This window comes from Ischnura elegans, chromosome 5, assembly GCF_921293095.1.
Source record: "Ischnura elegans chromosome 5, ioIscEleg1.1, whole genome shotgun sequence".
Taxonomy (NCBI): domain Eukaryota; kingdom Metazoa; phylum Arthropoda; class Insecta; order Odonata; family Coenagrionidae; genus Ischnura; species Ischnura elegans.
In genome coordinates, this window is record NC_060250.1 from 112225879 (window position 1) to 112243803 (window position 17925).

The following is a 17925-nucleotide window of genomic DNA, read 5'->3' on the forward strand; positions in this document are numbered from 1 at the left end:
GAAACCACAAAACTTCTACCTGTTCAATAATCATATTGCATAGCTAATCGAAAACAGCTGAAATATTGCGATGCACAAAATACTTTGCACGTATATGATCATGCAAAACATCATATTAACTTCCAGTTAAAAAATGATTTCCAAAGTTTTATTGAATACAGGATTAACATGGCTTGAATGAAAACCACTAACATATTATACGGTAAATAGAACAATTTTCATTACTAAGGAAGTTAAAGGAGGAAGAGGACGGAAAATGAAACGCCTTTTAGTTCTTGAGAAAATGAGAAATGTTTATGTGCACGATTCAATAATGGAAACTCTTATTAATAGTGCAGACTATTAAGGAAGGTAGGAATCCTTTGCAGGGAGGAGAGATTTTACGTGAATTTGTAGCGAGGGAGAGAGAGGGACGTGAATTTTCCCCGGCCGCGCAATTAGCGTACATGCGAGCTAAGGAAGCATCCATTTTGCGTACACGCTCTCTGGCCTCTTTCTTTTACTTAATTAAGCACAGGAACACAGAGAACGGTTACCATGGCTTATTCAGTTTGCTCTGAGAAGCACAACATGACCTACATTAACACTTACGCCAAAACGAATATATGCGTGGTAGGGTATGGCGGAATGAAATATGAGAAACTCCACAAATACTTAATTTTGGGAAAAGAATGATGAGTTTCATCTCCGTGATATTTAATTTCAAAATGTCAGCTATTAAATGCATTTTTTACATGAAAAGTTTTCTTATGCCTTATTAGTGCTTGTATTAGGTTGTATTCAATACATTTCATGTCCTTCTCTTCACCAGAATAATAAAATAACACAAATACATTTTTAAGCAAAGAAAAAGCCTTCTCCTACGCCGCTGAAATCGGCTTCCTTGGAAAACATGCAATTCAGACGAGATCAAGTAATCTTCCTTAAATTGCCCCAGAGAATTAAAAATTCTTTATTCATTCCACTTTGACCCGCTGCGGTAAGGTGTCAACGAACTTTTAGAATGGCAAAAAATATTTCATGATACTGATAATGCAAGAAATGATTACCAACATAAAATTATAATAATTAAACCAATTGACGACTTCGTCGCGGAAGTAATGTAACTTAAATTATCACTTTACTCCATAAAGTGGCCATATGAGTAGGATAGATGGACACAACAGTTATTACCAAATCCACCGAAAACCTAGCAGATCCTCAATACCTGTAATTTGGGTATTGGTAACATCAATACAAAGTTTTAAGTGGGCACGAAACTGCTTTTTTTAGTAGCCCCTTCGGTGGGGTGAAAATATGCTCCTTCAAAAGGAAAACATGAATTTGAGCGACAAAGATCAAGCGATCCGTTGGCAATTGCGGTTGGACGAAAAGTTCTTCTTGGATAAACCCACAAAGACTTCGACTCACTGAGTCCTCACTAACGCCTTCTCTCTCCTCTTCTTCTCACCTTTTTCTTGTGTACATCGTCCCCCCTATTATTCCTGTTTCGTCCCAACGTGGATAAAAATGCTACTCCCAGCATTAGTTCCCAAATTACTTCGTGAAAAGGGAACGCACCTTTTACGAGAATGCGAGGAGAACATCTGCCTCTCTTCTGGAAACAATGGCCAGGAAACGCAGAATAATCGGTTCGCGGGAATGGAGTAGAAGTAGAACATACGACGTTTCAAAGGACAAGGTGTGAGACTGGGAGATTAAATGGAATGCGAGGCAGCGTAAAAGGAACAATGGAAGGAGGAGAGGCCATGGACATGGAGCTCCGAGCGAGACGGCGCTTTTGTCCCGATTGATACAAATATTTTCCTCCGTGAATACAAATCAATACTTTCCCTTAATATTTAAACAACTAAACAATAAATACTCATCTACGAAATATTTGGAAAACAAAATGTACAATAGGGTAGTTTCCTTCATCAAAGAAAACGAAAGGCATTGATTGCGATTCCTCACCCACCATTAGTGTATTCATAATATAAAAATTATTTAGTTTTAGAAATCCCAGTTCAGACGAATGGCAATGGTCAATTTTAACTGCATTTGAAAAAGACCAGACTGGCGCGCTTGCGATGCCACTCCACGTGACGTGACAGGGACCTAGATTGAGTAGTCGTATTTATCTTGCGTATTAAAATTGTCTATGGTCGGAAAGTTTCCTTCGTTTGATAAGGTATTAATAAACCTAATTTAAGCCAAGCGCTATCTGCTAGCAGGGTACTCTGCTACCTGCTAGCAGCCTGCATCGTATCAGATCTCAAAGCCTCGCCCCAAGGTCACATCAGACGGCGGCAGGGGGAACCTCAATGACGTCACACGGCGTTTTCCCTTAGCCGTCGCGTCTTCGCGCGCTTGAAAATGTTCACTTTTCATTTAATCGCTAAAAATAGATATCGTCATTTAAAAATCTAAAAGCGTGAAATACGTACTCCAGGAGTAATAATCTTTCGATTTAGGTAATAAAAAAATTATAGGAAACCACTCTATTAACCTTCCGTCAGGCGCAATATTTGAACTCCCGATTTCAGGTACAATATGCGTGATAGGCACATATCGATGGCTAAGTTCTAACAACACGTATCTCAAATTCGACCGGTTGGAGACAGGTATCTTAAACAAAGTGTAATAACATTAAAAAAATAAAATTAAAGCAAAAAAAACTTTGTTGCAAAGAAATGCTTCTTTTTCAGTGTTATGAAATTTTTGTTTTTAATTTCATTGTTCAAGTAAACAAAATAACTGTTTTTTAGCTCTCCTGAAAAGTTAACATTTATGAGATAAGTGTTGTTAGAAGTTAGCCATCGATATACGAAAAGACATTATTAAGTCAAAGCATGGCTCAGAGCTGCAACCTGAAACCTTAAAGCACTTTTATCAGTGTAGTCTAATACTTAAGAGATATCTTACGTGTAATATATACATCCCTTTTCACTCCTTCATACGGCTCCAAACCGATCCAGCTAGGTGTGATTTAACATGTTCTTTAGGTAATTATGTTTCACTAAACGTATTCAACCATCGAGTAGTAAACATCGTATAAGCATCGAGTAAAAATGCCTTTAAAAAATTATGCCTATCAAAAATACAAGCCTTTAAAATTGTTCGGTTCGGTTCAAGCGGTTTAAAATTTTAAAAGAGTTCGGACGCAATGAGCTCCTCTAATCCAAACTTAAACCACTTCCTGTGGGGACGGCCGAAGTCAAACTAAGCGAAAAGGCTGCATAGAGCGTTTCAAAATAAACAGCTACTATGAGCGTCAATGGTCTATGCCGACTAATAGCGCGAGGAAATGAAAAAGCACTCGCACTCTGCCTACTAGATCCATTGTGCCCCACAGAGCAGGCGCCGACTTATAAAAATTATTGGGGGGGCCCATATCGGAGGTCTTGCCCCAGGAAGAGGTAAAATTGAAAGTATGTCGCAGCACCGAAACACTACCATGATTCACAACACTTGATTCAGTTAACCTGCTTAACCTTATTATTATTTGTTTCAACACTCATTGCTGAATTTATTTTAAAAGGTAACTATCGTCAAGCATGGGAAATTAAAATCACAAATATATTTTTGTGATTTCACAAGGCATAATGTAACTTAATTATTTTCTTGACTTATTGAGGTTGCTCCGCCCCCCCAAACGAATCTTTGAGGGGGCTCGGACCCCCTCAGGCCCCATGGAGTTGGCGCCACTGCCACAGAGGGTTAGGGCACATAGCATTTCATTGAAAATGATGATAGATAATACCATCTAAACTATAGTTTCCAAACTACCTTAGCCAACAACTGCATTATTACATTGAAAAAGCATACTATATCGTACGTTAAAGTAACGTGCGTAACCAGGAGATATGTATTCATATAATATGGGGTATTTCAAACAAATTTTCTATTTGTATAAAAATGTATAAAGAAAAGAGCCACCAACCCGTAGTGAAGTTATGCAATAAAATATGCTCGTTCCATTTTTGAGGGCAAAATATTAGTTATATACATATAGAGGGATACGGGAGGGAAAAAAGGTTGGGAACGCTGTTTTACTCCATTGCGACGCACGCTTCCTACCCTTATCTTTTAATTCCGTTAGATGTATCTTTCCAATTCATTCCACAGCGTCTCTCAGCTTTTTCGCTTAAAATTTTACTCCAAATTGTACCCACTTTAATTAATTCTTCAGTTCCCTCTCCCCCAACTCCTATCCTCTTGGGAGTCTCATTTTCTCTCCCAAACTCCCTCAAGTCTTTCCCTCTCTACCGATGCCTTCTTTCCCCTACCATATCCTCATTCTGGGCGAGTTTATAAAGAATATTATGTTGAAGAATTCAAAATTTAACACTGCTTATTCCTTAAAGGTCAGTTACACCGTTTTAAAAAGAGTTCCGTAAGTGCTGAACTTTATGTACGCGTAGGGTATCAGTAGAGTGAAAAAAATCATGTGGAATAAATATTCTAACGAGCGCTTAAAGACACTACGTGTTAGGAAAAAGAATACGATCGGAATTTCAGGTCTGAGCTTTAACTTATTAGTATAGTATCATAACTTTCATAAGCGCAATTTGCTAGCCGTAATCTTAAATGTTTTAGTAGCAACTCTCTTACATTTAATACAGCATAAGTAGTAAAAAGAATAACCCCACTATATTTGAGATCGGACCACGTATTCACATTAAATTCTGAACTCATCGAAAGTTCTTCAAACCACTGCCTTCTACATTTTAAACCCTTTCAACTCGCGAAAATTTACCAACAGTATGAAAAATAGTTCAAAATATACCAGTTAATACGATTTATAAGCATCGGTTAAAATATATTACCCTTTCAATTAAACAAAGTCAATTTATACATAGTTTTACAGGTGAAATAAAGTAATGAAGTTGGTATTAGGTACAACGAAACTGAAGAAGCTTTTGAGCTTAAACCTTAGAACCTATTTCTAACCAAGAGAAATCTAAATTTTATATTCCAATCTGAAAAAATAAGAATCTTTTTTTTTAAGTATGGAATTGGGGACATTTAATATATAATTCAAGAGTGGAAAAAATAGAAGACAAAAACAGTTGACAGGCATGGCTGGAAAGACAATAAACCAAAGAATAAATTTGTAGATAAAAAAGTAAGCCGTCAAACCAGAAAGGATGAAGAATAAAAAGTACTTGAAGTTTTACAGCTCATTTGCAGTTTATAGTTTAGCCCACATGATTACAATTTCCTGCCTTCTCATGAGATTTGAATTTTGTCTCAACCAGTGGGGATTCCAGAAAAAATTGCACTCTATTCAATAAATGAGAGAAGCTTTCTAAAACTAGAAGATTGCTTGCTCACGAGAAACTTCCTCTGTGCCAGTGACGTATGATTATTCATTTATATGCTATTCTTACTCTCTCTCGGCTCAAAGGACGTATTCAAGACATGAATAGGAACCTAATTAACCAGTACAGGCTGTTTACGAAAGTTTTTTCGTCGAACTTAAGATATTTTTCGCTAAACATTTGGATGTGATACAAAGCCATGAATCCCGTTTTACATACGACAAAAATGACAGAAAAATGTATTTTTATTAAAAATACATTTTTTACTTATTTTCTTACGTCACTTATTTTTAATCATCATGAGCCGCGAAAGCTTCAATCAAGAAATATATTTTTATAAAGCATTGATGAAAATATTTCAATCATTAAATAAAGCTTACAGCCTTCAGGGTCTCATTATAATTTTTAAAAATTAAATGTTCTACTCTATTCTGAAAAAATCAAATGAAAAATGTATGGAATTGAGGATATGCATTGTACAAGGTCATATAAACTTAATATATCCGGATTATTCCTACGTAAAAATCATTGATAGTGTGAGCATGTATATTTAGATACCCTCTCAACGACTCCATAATTTTTTTTGGCCTCGAATATTTCAATTGCATATTATAAAAATAGGTTAAAAAAACATTTAGTCTTTAAGTTGCGGCGAATTATTGCATTTAAATTTTCAAGTACATACTCTTTCCACTCTTGTATTTGTTTCCTATCCCTACATTTTCTACGTAAATCTTCCATGAAAGTCTTGAAATTCTCTTGAAATAGGCTGTATTGGCTAAATGACATATTTTTCATTCAATGACAGTAGTAAAGACATCAGGAAGAGAATTGCATTAGCAAAGGAGGAATTAATGAACAAGAAGGAGCTTATGAGAGTATCATTGTGTAAGAGTTAAAAGAAAAGGTAAGTGAAGGGCTTGATATGGAGTGTAGCGCTTCACGGTGTGGAAACGTGGACACTAAGGAAGGAGGACGAGAGAAGACTGGATGCATTCGAAATGTGGGTTTGGCGAATAATGGAAAGGATGAAGTGGACGGAGAGGAGGAGGAACGACGAAGTGCTGGCCATGTCGGGTGAGGAGAGGCAGCTTTTATACGAGATACGGAGGAAAAAATGTATGGATGGAGCGAGTACTTAGCGGGGAAGAGATGATTAAAAAAGTCAGAGAGTAGAATGTTACGTAAACGAGGGAGAGGAAGGAAAGGAATAATATTATAGATAAAATGAAGGGTAGTAGGCTTTATTCAAAATTGAAGAGGGAAGTGTTTGATGGAAGGGAAGGCTCCCAGAATTCATCTTCGGTTCTCCATGGAAACCTACCTAAATCGGTAGAATACTTTCAAAAAAATAATTATCCGTAATGCAAAATTTTGAAACCGTTTTCTGCGAAATTATGATAAATTTTACTCATACACAACGTTTTACTTAAATAACACGAGATATTGAAAAGCATAAATTATTCATCAACTCATGAGGAATAAAAGATATAGTCCACGTAGATATATTTTCATGTATGACGAATTTTAAGGAGATAATTATATTTTTTTAATCCTCGGGTGACGTTCCAGAATATTGTTTGCCTTCTTTAGAGCTAAGAATTTTCATTAAGAGGCAAAGAAAAAATCTAACGCCGAGCCTTAGAATATGAACACATTTTACATGAAAATTTAACACTTGGTTGTAAAGATTTAAATCAATTAACTTACAATGATCATGTAAAATCCCACAACTGCACATTAACTATAAATAATTTAGGGAAGAACACTGGAAGTAATACACGATGCTTGCCCGGCTCCATATTCAAATGAAACCGAGATATGGTTCGAGAAACGGTTTGTTTGATCCAGCGAGAATTCCTCTTTTTCGTAGTGGGATCGTTACCCCCAGTTCACTGGAAACTTCCGCGAGAGATATCTCCATGGAAACGCAGGGGAGTAGTTACCGTGGAAGGGATAGGTGTTCGGGGGAGGAGGAAGGGTAGAAAAAGGGATTCGGATAAACCCTGTATGGAATTTCTCTTTTCCCAATTAAGAGAGCACCCGTCGTTTCATTCATACTCGCCCGTAGAACAGGAGGAGAAAAAAACATTATTATACCCACACTTTCCTTAGTTCTCCAGTACCATTCACAAAGTCAGATTTTCCTTTTCTCCCAATCAACCCATGCTCCTCCACATCCAGATTCTGGTTCTCCAGTATTTGGTAATGGTTTCTGATGAGTGTAGGGAAACTCTCATTCAAGAGGACTGCATAGAGGAGACCCAATTCCATCCTACGGAAGGTTGATTTCTGTTGCCACTTCGGTCGCATTTTAATCGGCTTTCAAAAATGTCCGCAGCGCAGTGATGAGTGCTCGAGTAGTGACTTTGGTGAACTCATTTAAATGCGCGGTGGTTGACAGCACATTTAGAGGCCCACTTGAGGATCCTCTTTTGTTATATTCGTGCTCTCAATTATGAGAGAAAGTAAATGAAGTTCAAATTTACCTCAAAGAAGTATTTTATATGGCTAGCAATGAAAATTCTATTATTATTTCACTAAATCAAGTTTATAAAGCTGTCCTGCGTCCAATCTATCCGTGTCCAAATTTATCTGTGAGTGCTAGGGGTTGTAACTTGAAAACAAGTATTTGGAATGATAATGAGAAAGGCTAAGATACGCTTTGAGGAATATTACTAATTTATTATAAATTTGATTCGTAATTTGATTCGGCGTTTCAACCGCTTAAGATAATAAACAGATATTTCAGAAGTGTACACCAAGCTATGATACAAAAATGTCACTATACATTGTATGCTATTGATGGACCAATTGTACCTCATTGTACATTAAAGATACTTGAACAAGACAGAGTTTTTCTCTCCCTTCCACTGAAATCCTCTTCAAATAAAATGTGAATGTAATTGAGGAGTATAACAAAACTGGCTTTGAAAGGTTCGCACTTGAAACAGGAGAGCTAACCATTCCTTCAAACTGAAAAATATATGACCTCACAATAGTATTACATTTTAGGTAACACAATAAAGAAATCTAGAAAACTGTGAGGTTGTGATTTCAAATTTTCATCTCAGGTATTCAATACCAGAAAGTGTGCTTAAGACAAAATCACATGAGGAAAACTTCAACACTTCGTGCTTTAATGCTCAGTGATAAATTATTTTTACGAAGAGATCCAGCAGTTCCAGAGAATAATATGAAGCCTCAATTTTATGGAACAAAAGGAAATCATTAAAATGAACCAAGGATAGCAGAGCCTAGTAATAACTTCTAAGAATTACAGTGAAAGAAACTCTGCTATGATTATCTTCACACCACAATCTATTCTCAACAATTTAGTGCAAGGAAAAATGCAGGAATTCATTTCACCACCGAAAAATAAAAAACTTAAACGATTTCTCACTCAAACTCAGACAGTCAGCTATCTTACAACGTTCAAGAAATTGTTTCTGCATTCTCACGCAGGTTAACTGATCATATCCTTTTGTTGATGTAGGAGAGAGTCGCAGACAAACTGAAGCATAGTCTAGGAAGCGAGGTATCTTGATCCAGAGCCAGAGCCAAGCGAGTCTGATCAATCTTGACTAGACAAGGGAAATTATTTCTGCACGAGGCATCCTCATGCGGAAATGGGAGAAGGTCCGCGGCACATCAAAGTTGATGTAACCCGTCCTTCTGCTGGAACGAGCGCATAAAGTTCGCGAGTGGAGACGCATTTGAGAAGAGGAAAACTTTAATGAAAGCTTCACCCGTAAGCATGCGTGTGGGGCAAGTTTGAAGGTTTAATCCTGTCCCGGTCGGAAAAATATAGATGAGATGGATACTAAAAATAATTATATAGTGATGGAATTAGGAGGCGGAGAGGACAAACTCCGAGATAAAATTCTATGGAAGGCGAAATAGGATTTCTTTAAGGTGAAACGCAGGGGATTTAATGGTACAATTGACCTAGTGAGAAAATTTGAATTTCGTAGTTTTAACACGTTGCCCACGGATCACGAGAATATTCGTTTTCCTGAGCAATTCCTCATGGACGAATAACGAGAATTCTCGATTTTATAGTTGACTCATTGCATTTTGAAAATTTAATTAATTATTCATGTTTTCTTCATACTTTACGAACCACTATCATTAATTAAATAGCTGTACATAAGTTGTACATTTTTACTATTTATGGATGTACTTTTTGTTTAAAGAAAGTTATATTTTCAAAGTCCCTACTTCCATCCATTTGCATCCCACCAAAAAGGATTACTAACATTATACCCGAGTTAGAACAAAAATCCCATTACAATAGCTAAAACATTAAAAACAATGCGACTTTGAAGAGATGGGTGGATATCAAAGCGTTCAGGTTTAAATACCCGCCGGAAAATATTTGTTTGAGGAATTTCAACTCTATCGTACCCAACGTGTTAAGAAGAAAGGCGACCAGAAAAAAATGGCTATTGAAAACGAATGAAGGTAGAGTGAAGCAGAGAGCTAGATAATCATGCTAACAGCAAATAAAAATTAAAGGAGAGCGCAGAAAGGGGATAATTGACTTCTTCGCACACGCCTAAGCATGGATAGTGGCGAAGCATCTTTATGAAACCCCAACCCAACCTTTCTTTGTTAGGGGAGACAACTAATTCCATCAATACCAGCGTCTAACTCGAGTAATTTCTTTTCCGTTGAGAAATAGGTATCCATTTTTGCATTGAAAGTAAGTTTGAGGTATGTTAAACTAATTTTAAGGCATCTAGCTCCTTCCTTTTCCATTATCTATGCAAATTATGACATAATCACGTAGTTAGATGCTGTCCTACACTTTCATGTGCAAAATGCCTACTATTATCAGCACAATTAGAATCAGGAAATTATAAAGTTTGAGTAGTTTCAGGCAACGAAGAAGAACGTGCTAGGGATGTAACAAACTCAGTACATGAACGTCTTTAACAGCGTCAGTGAAAAAGTTTGGAGCTACCTGTCGACAAACATTCAACCAAACTAATGGCAGGCATAAGCAGCAGGTTTTGAATTACTTTTAACTACGGCGATTTCGTCTGAAATGTTGGATGTTCTAAATTAAATGTGCTCAAAAAAGCCTTCTTCTAAAATTATACCCTCTTATTTATACCATATATTTCCGGTTTAATAGATGCAGTGCATCACTTTTAGCCAGTTTTCAACTTTAAAATATTTCCTTAAGTCTTGTGTACAAAAAAAGAGTAAATCCAATCTCGACACCGGGTGATTTTTCCTCATAGTATAAAATGTATTTAATATCTAGATGCGAGAAATTGTAGACTGGTACAGATTGACGCCAGTATTGTTATTCAGAAATTCAAAGATATGATTGGAGATTATGTGTAGCTCATACGGATAAAAATTGAAATATCAATATGATATAAATGTATCAATTGAGCCATCAAGCGCGGTATATGATACATAGTTTCCATTTTCAAATTAAAAGATAATGAGAGGGAATATGTAACCACATAATTTTTTCAGGCATACTGAGTTTTTTTTCCACTTATTCGACAACTGGAACCTAAGACTGCCACCTAATTATGACTTTAAAGCGCAAATCACCGATTGCAGTAACAACCTTATGTAAGCAGCACCCTCGAATTAGCGGTTATTTACTAATTACAAATGAGATTATTCATATTAAAATAATAGTTTGACAAAAAAATTAAACAGTAAGGGTTTGAAATAAATTAGCAACGTTGCAAAAGAAATAATGTTTTGATATATTATAATAGCAGCTTTTGCCATCTGCAGTTCAAATGGGCAAATTAAATGAATATAAGCAAGTCCTTAACAAAGTCCATTATTTAGGAGTCATATAAAATATGCCAATAATCGCATACAAATCCCTATTTATTCCTTTATCAAAAAAAAAACAATTGGTAAGGTTTGTAGATTACCAGTAATGGATCAATAAGTCAACTAGAGAGTTGTAGGCCCTAGTGGTTGCGTTAGTTAAGCGTTGAGAGGATGTGGATTGGGGATCAACCATATGAAGACCAATGTTTAGCGGTTTTGAAAAACATCGCGATCTAGGATTGCTAAACTTAGGTGGGCAAAAAATTGAGCAGGTAGGGTAAATCAACTATTTGCGCAGTACATTAGAGAAAATCGGGTGAGGCAGTTGGGAGATAAGGAGGGGAATCGCGTTAGCAAAGGAGGCGTTCATGAGTAGGAAGGAGCTTCTGAGAGAATCATCATGTAAGAGTTGAAAAAAAAGGCAATTGAAGAGTCTGTTCTAAAGTGTAGCGATCTAGGTGTGGAAGTATGGACGCAAAGGAAGAAAGAAAAAAGACTGGAGGCGTTCGAGATGTGGGTATATAGAAGAATGGAGAAGATGAAGTGGACGGAGAGGAGAGGATGAATGACGAAGTGCAGGCATGGTGGGTGAAGAGAAGCAGTCTCTAAATAAGGACAGAAGGTATGGATGGAGCGAGTACTGAGCGGTGAGGGGATGTTGGAAATAAAGCATTAAGCGTTAAAGATTAATGTTGAGTAAACAATGGGAAAGAAAGGAAGAATATAGGATTTTTAGATAGGATGAAAGGTTACATGTCTTACTGTGAGGTGAAGATGGAAGTCCATGAAATACTACCATAATATGTAGTTCGTAAATGCTTTAATAATTATATTCTTTTTTAATAAGGGAGAAAAAATCAAGTGCATATACTTACGTCTCTTTTAGAAAGTACCATTTAACCAATGCTATCACATTACCATAACTATTACGTTTTATTCTTTGAATAAAATTGCAATGCATTCACACTCAACTTGGATAGAAAATAATATTTTTTTCAAACACAATATCTCCCCCGTTTTCATCTCCTGAGTGACAGTTCCATTGATCCATAGACTAAAGTAACTACCTACAATATAGATCGCGTTAATAAAAAGCAGTTTAGAGTTAACGAAAATAATTTAGGCCTCTTACAGTTAATAAGCACCAACTGTTGAGCCTCGAATCCACTTAATATCGGGCCAGCGTTGAGACGCATTGGAAATAGTTACTCGGAGATGACAAAAGATGAACTGTGCGTAAAGGATGGAATAGAAAGTCGGCTGAACATTCTCAGTATGCCAAAAAGAATAAGTTCGTCCTTTCTTAATCTGAAAAACGGGGGAACGTTTTATGCGGCCATCTTAGTATCTTCCTTTTCTACTTTCTAAATCTATTTAGGTATATCGTAATTCGGTTTTGTGTTTGCGTTTAAAAATTCAGACGAAGCCATCATCGGAGAGCGAAAACTCTTCGCGACTGATTCGAATACAATAATATTTTCGTAATGGCCGCAGCCAATAATTGCATTAGCCGAGTACAATCTTTCACCCGTTGTAGGAAAAAAAGTGTTAATATAAAAAAATCTTTGTCCTCAGTGGCGATGGGGTAAAGTATTCGTATGCCAAACCGAAGGTTGCGAGTTCGAGACCCGTTAGATAGGTATTCCCTAACCATGGCATGAGCGATTATGGTCGTCCGGAAATATAGAAATTCAACGCGCTAACTACTATTCAACCCCAAACCCTTTAACAACACCTGAAATTTAGTGTAATATCATTAAATATATTTAATAATACACCTATTATTATTATTTATAAATAACATAATCTAAAAGTTGCGTTATATAGCATTGCCATCGGGTTAGGAGCCATTCTGAAAATTTCAGCGCTCTAGCTTAATCAAGAAGTGGTCGAAATTTGAGTTGCAAGATTTTGCCCGTAAGGAAAAACTCGCAATCAAAAAATAAAGCTAGCTAAATAAAATATAGTAAAATACTCCGAAAAATTTTCTTATTAAAAATTTAGGCAGCGAAGGAAACATGACTAGATAGAAAATATGAATGAATTTTCATTCCCTCATTGTCAGCTATGCACTTTATCTGCTCTACTTTTTATTGCATTGTCATTGCTCTATTTCGTAAGTTTCTCCATGCTAGTATTGCCTGCTTACAAAATTTTTAAAGCTATATTTTTTTAATCCATGAATATCTCATTACTGTCTCCTTTACTGAGGACGAGTCTCCATTACAAAAACTCTAAAAACGCATTAGCGCTAGCGAAAAAAACCACCCATCTAGAGCAGTTGTAATTTTTTTCATCTCCCTTCGAGGCGCACAGCGATATGCATGTACACGGAGACATGGCCATTAATTCGAAACCCCTTTTATCTGATAATCTTCCGAGGTCATAAATCCTCTGTCGCCCGAATATCCACCCGCCGGTTCTGCGGAAATCCTCTTGTTAAAAATCATTCCCTGAAAAAGATGAAGCAGACGCAGTGGGTCTCCCGTATCCGAGTGTAAATGATGGGACGGAGCATTTCGCAGCCAAAGAAGAACACTCCGAATTGGAACTCAAATGTAATAAATCACAGCACACTCACGGCAGCCTAAACGATCGCTCGCCGAACAAACAGGTCCTGCCTCGCGCTGTTGAATGGACGGAAAATCGACGAGGCCATCCTTTGGAACCTTTATTTATCTTGCGCCGCGAAACATTTGAGAATTTTACACTATTCTATTCTAACGCTGAATACCTAATACGAAACAAAGTGGTAGGACACTACCACTATGTTTCGTATTTATAATACAAAATCACTCGATTCTATTTAAGCAAGGCGTGTTCCGGACAATCTAAAAACGCAATTGCTTTTAATGTCTCAGTTGATGAAAGCGAGATGCATCGAGTCCAAAATTTCTAATTAGTAAGTGACTTTTTAATCAAGCTATTAATTATTTTGAATCCATCTATAAAATGCTGTTGCTGTCAACAAAACTACCATTTTCAACATTTATATACGTTAAAGAAGTGGAATAACCTGAATTGACTTAATTAAATAGCGCCAGCATTTTAATCAAAGAAATAACATGAAATTATCTCTTAAGCTATCTCGGCCAATTTATGGTGCCTTTTGTGCGGAGAAATCATTAGTTACAGGTAGGAAAATACCACTGGTTAAAAAATGACGAAGAATAGATCATGCTTCTTATTACGTGAAGGCAATTGGGAACTGAAGGTTACCCTTTGGAAATTTCGCATGCTCTGTCGCTCTCCGCACCTGTTAAACCGCGGAGGTAGAGTAATTACTTACCGCGACTACTGCAATTGATTTATGATGCATTCTGAACTCATCACCGGGAAAAAATATTTGTACGTTAATGGAGCACTAAATCGATGCAAATAGCGTCGTACATAAAATATTAAAGGTGTTCAAAGCATTCGATTAGTTAACAGCAGTAAAAACCATCACCATCGTCGAATTACGATTACGAATACTATCAATTTCCAATTGTGATAAAAAGACAGATAAAGAGCTCACACTATCATATGTACTGAAAAGTATAGTACTCGTATTACTTTATGAAAATAATAAAATACTTCGGCTTATAAATAAAAATAAGGCTAATAGCTACACAACATGATTTAGACGTTCATTAATGCATCGCAAACTAAATGCCATAGGTACCCTTGTGAATGCGAGGAATATTCTTGAAAAACTGAATGAAGGGCGCCTTCTAAAATAATTGAAAACCATTGCTTACTGTTTAAAGGTACCTGATTTGCTCTACCTCAATCGCCAAAGTTCATTCATACCATTTGGACAATCCAAAAACACACTTGCAGTTAATACTCTATTCTTCACAAGTACATCATGACCTTCCTTCTACTTACAATTTTTGTCTTAGTATTTGTAAAAATACAAGCCTAGCCCTAGAAAATGAAGTTTATAGCTCATTTAATTTGGCAGATTGAAAATAAACAGAGCGATTTGATAAAGTCGGAGGAAAATTAGAAAATTGTAGACGCCCATTCAAAATAACAGTAGATTATAAAACTATATAGAAAATATGAGACTACATAGCTGATACAGCTATAGCCCGCGGTCAACTAACAAATCAGGTTTACCGCTAAGAGAAATTGTAGGGGTGAATTTAAATACTCTTCATTATTACTCAGACAGCAAGTCTTGATCAACGACTTAAATGCTAAATAAATAGAAACATTCCTAGGGAGAGAACACATTGGAGAATGGCTAGTGAAAAAGCGAAAGCCACTATTACACATTTATGATGATGAAGATGAAGGCGGAATTCAAAGACTTACCGTAGCGCAGAGCAGTTTTCAAATTTTCTCCCAGAAATACGCAAGACACAGGTGGAATGCGCGTTGTAACCAAAGAGAATTGGCCTTCCTGCCCTGCATTCACCTCCTTAAAAAAAAGAGAAGTATGTATCACCTTTGATGCAATACACTATTTCAACTTTAATGATGACACTATTTCAACTTAAGTACTACACGTAAAGATATCTTAACAAATGGACATTACATAAAGCTAGGTAAGTACTCAGATACTCAGAGTTAACAAGATATAAATCGCTATCTGTACATTTACATATAACCACATTAAATGATAAAATCCAGTCGTAACTCATGAATGATTGACATATTAAGTGTATATTCTCCATTTCACCATAATGCGAGTATGCTAGAAAATAAAATTCTATGTTTTTGAAACATAATTTCATGCCATCTTAAATCAGTAGTATTCACTTAATTTGCACTGAATGAAGCAGTCTTTAAGGAAGTACAATGAAAATTCACTTTATTTTTTAATTTGGTCATAAAATATAGCTACCTTCTTCCTCAATTACGAAATAATAGCGTCTATGATTTAATCACTATAAAGCATGGTAACAGGAAGAAAAAAAACTATTTCACAAAAGTACTTTCTGCAAGAAAAATAAGACAAGCGTCTTCAGGACGAGATTAGTTTTTAATTTCCTTTCATAAATATTTAAGCAAGCCGAGACGAAATTTCATGCATTTATTGTTCCAGTTGCTTTAATTAATATGAGACTGCATTTAGGTTTTCCGTTTCGTCATCAAAAACAAATTCGTTTCTGCAGGTCCTTTAATCCAACACATCGTGACGTCGGTGATTTTTGCAAGCACACAGGCCTTTGCAAGGCACAGGCTTGAACCGTTCGCACGCGAGGCAAAAAGGGCCGCCGTAAGTATATGCTGTAGATGAATTTGATTCAGGCATTCTTCGTGAATTCCCTTTAAAAAACCGCACTTATCGAAAAATGAGAAACACTTCGCTATTTTCTGAGGAACCTTCCTGTAGCTTGGGAATGATTGAAACCATGTGTTGCGTAGGTTTCTGCAGCGCGATCCATTACGCGTTAAAATTTTCGGTTCTAGGTGCGTATTTATCGTTGCAATTGCAAGCACCCTGCGATGACCGCGAAAGTTCGAGTGATAGCGCAAAGTACGCAGTTTGAACCATCTGCGGGGATCGGGTTGGTGTGGTGGAAAGAGTGTTGGCTTCCCACCCCGTGGGCTCGGGTTCAAATCCCGGCGGTGGCAGAGAATTCTCGGAGATTGCCCGATCCCTACTTGTATGCTGTGTGGAGGACATTTCAAGGACAACACCTCGTCCGTCGGACGGGAAGTTAAGCCGTGGTCCCTCCTTCAAATACCATACCATACCATTGAATCATCTGCCAACAGGAGTTAGTGACGAGCTTGTAAGGATGCAGAGTGAGCGTTAACTTTGCTTTATTTCGAATCGTTAACAGAAATTATCTCCATACCTGAGAAACCCTTACTTTTTCAACTAATATGAAAGATGAAAAATGAAGTTTCTTATTCTTTATGAAAAATCAATGCTAATTTTTAATTTTTACATAAATATTGGGCATAAAGTGGTTGAATTTTTTCCATATATATTGGGAATAAATTGGTTGAAACTCGTCATTATTCAGGCTTTTTACTTATCACCAATCATGTAAAAATTTGGTATTTGCCAGGGTTAACGCGAAAAATACGTACATATTCTACTCTGTTTATTGCATAAAAGATCATCGTAATCCGTAATTGACTAGTCCCTTAATTGAAATGGCTCCAGGCAAAACGTTTGGTCTGCATCAAAGAAATTTTTATGGAGGCGGATTTCATTCATTCTTACTTATATAGGAAAATCCCAGTTGGTATTAAATTCTTATATAGATATTAGGTTAATTTGATGAAAAATTGGGAGATTGGGAATAGAATTTCTCTTTTGACAAATTGCATTTCTTCATTCAGTTAGACGTCCATGGTTTCCATAACAATTGTCAATGCCGAGGATCTTGAAATTAATGATTTTGTTAATATAAAAATTTTTGGTGATGACTGAATAACTATTTGATCGATCTTTAGTCTTTACTAACTTAAGGCATTGTCTGTGGTTACCTGTAACGAAAGGGATCCTACTTATATTAGGCCCGATATCCAGTCGCAAAGGGAATTGAGATTATAGTCAATCAGCTATTAAAAATATTCCACACATGCATTTATTACACAAAAAGCTTGTAAATATTTGCTATTTGCCTGGGTAAATGCCAAAATACATATTCTCAGGTTTTTATTTTAATGTAATCATAATCCGTAATGGAATAACCCCTAATTTGAAATGGCTGCAGGCAAAATATTTGGTTTCCAGCGTGGTAGTCTATTTATTTCATTTTTATTTACATTCTAATATGTATCTTAAAGACTATCTTTCAATAAAAAATCATGTCTACTATTTTACTTCAGCCACAATTATAATTTTTATATTATTGAAGAA

The 17925-nt window shown here is 36.3% G+C and overlaps 1 protein-coding gene across 1 annotated transcript in view; it reads right to left on the bottom strand.

Moving 5' to 3' along the window:
- The window catches only part of LOC124159418 (tectonic-1-like), a 719378-nt gene that overhangs the window by 170131 nt on the left and 531322 nt on the right, over positions 1–17925 (bottom strand). The window contains exon 5 of the mRNA XM_046535221.1: positions 15417–15522. Coding sequence (XP_046391177.1) covers positions 15417–15522 — 106 coding nt within the window. The remainder of the gene's footprint in view (positions 1–15416; positions 15523–17925) is intronic.